At 39.1% G+C, this 5,516-nt stretch overlaps 1 protein-coding gene across 1 annotated transcript in view; it reads right to left on the bottom strand.

Annotated features, from left to right (window-relative positions):
* The window catches only part of LOC107655624 (cullin-9-like), a 58,329-nt gene that overhangs the window by 49,430 nt on the left and 3,383 nt on the right, over nt 1-5,516 (bottom strand). Inside the window, exon 2 of the mRNA XM_016443190.1 lies at nt 4,791-5,453. Coding sequence (XP_016298676.1) covers nt 4,791-5,448 — 658 coding nt within the window. The 5' untranslated portion in view covers nt 5,449-5,453. The remainder of the gene's footprint in view (nt 1-4,790; nt 5,454-5,516) is intronic.

Below are 5,516 nucleotides of genomic sequence, written 5' to 3'. Positions count from 1 at the left end.
ACATGTGCAATAACCTTATATTTATTTGTTACCACCTCCATCCTAGTACATCCCTGCATCTCATTCTATCCTATTCCATTCTATCATCTATAGCACAACTGTACATACAATTTATCTATTTTTCAATATTTGTCTATTTATATTTACATGTGTATTTTTTTTTTTAATTCTCGTCTTATTTTTTGTTGTGTTGTTGTTGTTGTGTCTGTGTACTGGAAGCTTATGCCACTAAAACAAACTGACCACTGGATGTTCAACATGGCACCTCATGGCAAAGAACTCTCTGAGGATTTGAGAATTAGAATTGTTGCTCTCCACAAAGATGGCCTAGGCTATAAGAAGATCTGTAACACCCTTAAACTGAGTTGCAGTACAGTGGCCAGGGTCATACAGAGGTTTTCTAAGACGAGTTCCACTCGGAACAGGCCTCGCAAGGGTCGATCAAAGAAGTTGAGTCCTCGTGCTGTGCGTCAGGTATAGAAGCTGGCTTCAAAAAACAGACACATGAGTAGGGATGGGTACCGAAACCCGGTATTTAATTGACTTTTTTCCCTTCACAGCGGTGCGCATTTATTCCTCCCTAAAACCCAAACTTAAAGGTCAGAATCAGCACAATCGGTGATTGTTGAAAAAAGACCGTCTTATACTGTTGCTAAATTACGGGACATGTTTGATAATAAAACGTTGAAAGTTTTGAATCTTGTGCGGATTGTGCTTTGTGATTTGCTGAAGACAACCTGTTCAAGAGCACCCCAAACACACCGCCAAGATGACAACTGCCTTGCTGAGAAAGCTAAAGGTGAAGCTAATGGAGTGGCCAAGTATGTCTCCAAACCTGAACCCTATTGAGCACCTGTGGGGCATCCTCAAGCGGAAGGTTGGAGAAGCGCCATGTGTCTAACATCCAGCAGCTCCGTGATGTCATTATGGAGGAGTGGAAGAGGATCCCAGCAACAACCTGCGCAGCTCTGGTGAACTCCATGCCCAGGAGGATTAAGGCAGTGGTAGATAACAATGGTGCTCACACAAAATATTGACACTCTGGACACAGTTTTGACATATTCACTTAGGGTGTACTCACTTTTGTTGCCAGTTATTTAGACAACAATGGCTGTATGTTGAGTTATTTTTAGAGGACAGTAATTCTGTACTGCTATACAAACTGCACATTGACTAGTCTAAAGTATGTCCAATTTTAATATCTATAGTATTATCCCTAGACAACATATAATAAAATGGTTGCTGAAATGTGAGGGGTGTACTCACTTTTGGGAGATACTGTACATATAGTATATATTGTTCAAATATCTCAATACTTTTGAATTTTCTTTGCAATGGGTAACAAGAGGGACCTTTTTTTGCTATGAATATTAACAAGCAAGAAAAAACATTTCTTATTTATTTTTATTATTTGAATTAGGGAGTCCTTTTTCTATGAACAAATTAACAGTGTTGCTTGATTTTATTTTGCCAGCAAAATCTAATATAAATCTATTATATAGTGATATGTCAAATGTACAAGGTGAAGTAAATGACACAAATGCCTCAGCTTAAACAGAGGAACTACAGATGAGTAAGTACATCCTGTGAAAGAGTATGAATAAGAGTTAAAAGAATGAGAGGAGGAACTGGAAGCCCCCCTTCGTAAGGAGTCCATTTCCCCTTTCAAAAAAGGAAAACATGAATAATCCCAGTAAAAGTAACGTCTGATAATGTCTGCCTCTATGTGTCTGATTTATTAACATCACTAGTTATTTTTCTAATTTTAGGCATAGCTCTAAAAATTATTGAGCATGACAAAAGAGCTCAATCGAACATATGCTGAAAAACACACAGTGTTATCTTATCTAGTCCTGTAGGGTCCTAAAGAATCAGTACAATCTTGAGACACTGCCAACACCCAATGCTGAGAGCGCTATGACACAGCCCTCTCTCTCTCTCTGTGGCCTTCACTGATGACTCACATTACCCAATACCTCACAGCACACTGGCGGGAATCTGACGGCTTCAGCAAACTTGGGCCGTGGTCTAAAGCCAATACAAGGAGTCTTTACTTAAGGTTCACACTAGACTTTGTGCTCCATTCACTGCAGTCCACATGCACATGAATGAGAGAACAGCTATTATTATGAATTATGCAAACGGTATGAATTTTTTAAAAACTAGTGCCTAAGCAACATACACAGCGTTGTTAATTGAGAGGAGATCGCAAAGAGGAGAAAATACTGCAACAGACAGATCAAGCTCACGGATCACGATGTGCAAAATATAGGAAGAAAATTCTAAACACTGAACTGGGCTGAGGGGTTTATATGAATCTCTGAGATGAACTGACTGTCTTCAGAAAAGTTTAGATGGTATTTTCTTTTCATCTCGTCTCTGTATAATGCAAATTAAAGTAGCGTTTATAAGCGCAGTGCTGCTTTGTTTACAGCGGTAATCAAGGAAACGCGGTATCGCTGCTGTTCCAGAAGCGCCTCCTGCTGTCAGAGAGTGAATCTGCGTCTCATTCAGCCTGTCTGCTGTCTTTGTTTCGTTCAGATATGTTTTATGTAGCATAATATCACAAAGCTAAGGTCAGACCATTCTGTTTTTGCTTTCAATTTTGAAATATACTATCTAATTTACATCAAAAACTGCTCATGCTATCATGTTTCTTTGGATTGTGATAAAATGCAGGGGTTCTGCAACTGTTTCATGCATTCTGAATAATATAAAGGCACAGTCAGTTAAAACATCATATCCTGTTTATCATATTCATTAATCAAAAATACATTTTACATGTATATAATTTTACATGCTTAAAATCCATTGTCACCTTTAATGTTACAAGAACACGAGGCATTACATAGCCACATTATTTACATAACCAGCCTGTCTAACTATTAAATAAATATAAATAAAAATTCAGTTTCATAAATTTCATTATTTTTTAAAACATTACATTTTTTATTGCTTTTTTTGTTCATAATTTGTTTCAAAAGGTATATGCATCATTTAGATGTTTGGCAAAAGCAAGAGCTTTATTTCAACATGCAACCCTTGCATGTGCATAAACTACAGTGGAAACAAATTTACAGAATAAACTCCTAGACAAGGAAACCCTGCTTTTTGCAGACTTGGTGAAACTCAATATTGAACTAATGCACACTTGCTTTGCATTTATATTCATTTATATTTATATATTTATGAGTCGTATTTATCAATATTTAAAGGTCGTTGAAGTCTAAATGTCACTGAAGAGAAAGTTATTCTGAAATATACAGCTATTTAAAATTGTGTCTCCATGTTTTTCATTTTGGTGCATCAACAATTAAGGTCAAGTTTTTTGAAGACTTTAATTGAATACAAGTATTCAGCAGTATCACCAGCAGTTTTCAAGGAAAATTACTTTAGTTTTACTTTTCATTCAAGGGAAATACCCTAGGAAGTGAGAGTTTTACTTTGAACCACTGGGAACAGCTCTAATATAGTACTCAAGGACATGCAAAAGATCACAGCCTAGACCTGCGATCTTTTAGATGCTGTCATTAGTGTTAATGTAGTCAGCCATTTTTTATTTAGTCTTAGTCTTTTAAATGAGTCTCGTCACGTCACGTTTTAGTCGACTTAGGCCCGGTTTCACAGACAGGGTTTAGCCTAAGCCAGGATTAGGCCATAGTTCAATTAGGACATTTAAGTAATTTTTATAAACGTGCCTTAGAAAAAAACATTACTGGTATGCATCTTGAGACAAACCAAAGGCACTGATATATTTTAAGATCAGTCAGTGCAAGTTTCTTTCAGTTGTAACAGCTCAGACTTGCACTTTAGACTAGGACTAGGCTTAAGCCTTGTCTGTGAAACCGGGGGTAAATGTCTGAGCATTTTAGTCAATGAAAACTTTGTCACATTTCCGTCATGCTGTATAATAATTAAACAGATAAAAAAATATATATTTTTATTGCTCAAAATTATAATCGTAAAGACTTATTTATTGTTATGGTTTATTTTACCTCATCTAGTGTACTGATTTAATAAAGGCTATTTAATATATAAATTAATATCAAAGACTTAGATATGCACTCTATCTTCTACATTATGAAAACTGGCAAAAACAAGCAAAAAATATTTTAACAGTAAAATTCCTAATAGTAATTCCAATAATTCCAAATTGCAATAATGTTTTTCTATCAAAACAACAGCGGTTGAGTAAGTGCATTTATTCAGCAACCACAATCACCAACAAAATAGTCGAGATCTCATGACAGAACACAGACTGGCTGAATGACACTTTCATTTAAGCCGAATATCTCACATGGAAAACGCTAAACGCTTCCGCAATGAAGAACGAGCGCGTGTGCATGGTTGCCAGATGCAAAAAATAAGCATCTGTGCAGAAAATTTATCCTTTTTACAGAGAAGCTCTGATTTAGGGATTTGAACTCTTGTTATCTGGCAACCGCACACATGAAAGCTTGTGTAGTAGAGGTGTGTACAGCAGTCCGCAATAATGTGTTGGCTCCTTTTTTTTCCAAGGAAAATAAAAAGACATTTTGGTATAGTTTTTATTTTTTTAAATACATTTTAGTCTCGTCTTTTATCGTCAACGATGTTGCATGTTGATATAGTCACTGTTATCGTTTATTGACCTTTCTGTCGTCTCGTCATCGTCTCGTCTTAGTAATGGGAAAAAGGCTTGTCAACAAACATTTTTCCTCATACTTTTCGTTAAAGAAATTAACACTAGTTGTCATACATATTAGCCATGAGTTAGATCTAGAAAACAGACTGCAAATAGCCGGACTTACCCGCATCATGAGAAGCCAGGGCTCGCAGCATCTTGCCAGCGCTGCGTCTGGTCTGTCGCTCCTTGTTGCAGAGCAGCTCCATGAGCAGGTCGAGAGCGCCGGTCTCCTTGAAGACTCCTACCAGAGAGCCGATACTGGCGTAGGCGCTCAGCACGTGGATGGTGTGTGTGATGCTTATCCTGAAGTCGCTGTTCTTAGCCATTTGATTCCGGGCACGGCGCACGAGATTCTTCACGTCGTCTTTCATATCCAACAGCTCTCCCTCGTCAAAGGTGACATCTGCGGGGAACTGGCCGCTGGGCCGCTCCTCTTCCTCCAGCAGAGGCCTCTGGGAGTCAGCCTTGCGCTTGCCTAGCAGAGTGGGGCAGTTGGCGTACACGTCTTCTGTGGACATCCACATGAGGATGCTCTCGCACTTGCTCTCTCCTGAGGTGGAGCCACTAGAGCCTCCGCCGCCCGAACTGCTGCCGCCACCGCCGCTCGCCTCATTGCTGCAGCCTGAGCTGCTGCTATCATCCATAGCCAGCAGGCTCCAGCGAATCAGGTACTCCGTCTGGCCATCGTGAGTCCTCCTCTGACGAATAAGCTCCTCTGGATAAGCCTGGAGCTTCGGGCCCAGCTGAACCAGCAGGTTGCCATTGCGGCGCTCACCCACCATGGTAGCTGAGGACATAAAGAGCGATATAATGAGGATATAAGATTTAAAATCGTTTCGTTCTAACACGC

Source organism: Sinocyclocheilus anshuiensis, unplaced genomic scaffold (genome assembly GCF_001515605.1).
Source record: "Sinocyclocheilus anshuiensis isolate Anshui unplaced genomic scaffold, SAMN03320099.WGS_v1.1 scaffold1506, whole genome shotgun sequence".
NCBI classification, from domain to species: Eukaryota; Metazoa; Chordata; class Actinopteri; order Cypriniformes; family Cyprinidae; genus Sinocyclocheilus; species Sinocyclocheilus anshuiensis.
The sequence above is the reverse complement of the archived record's forward strand: the minus strand, read 5'-3'. Positions and strand labels throughout refer to the sequence as shown.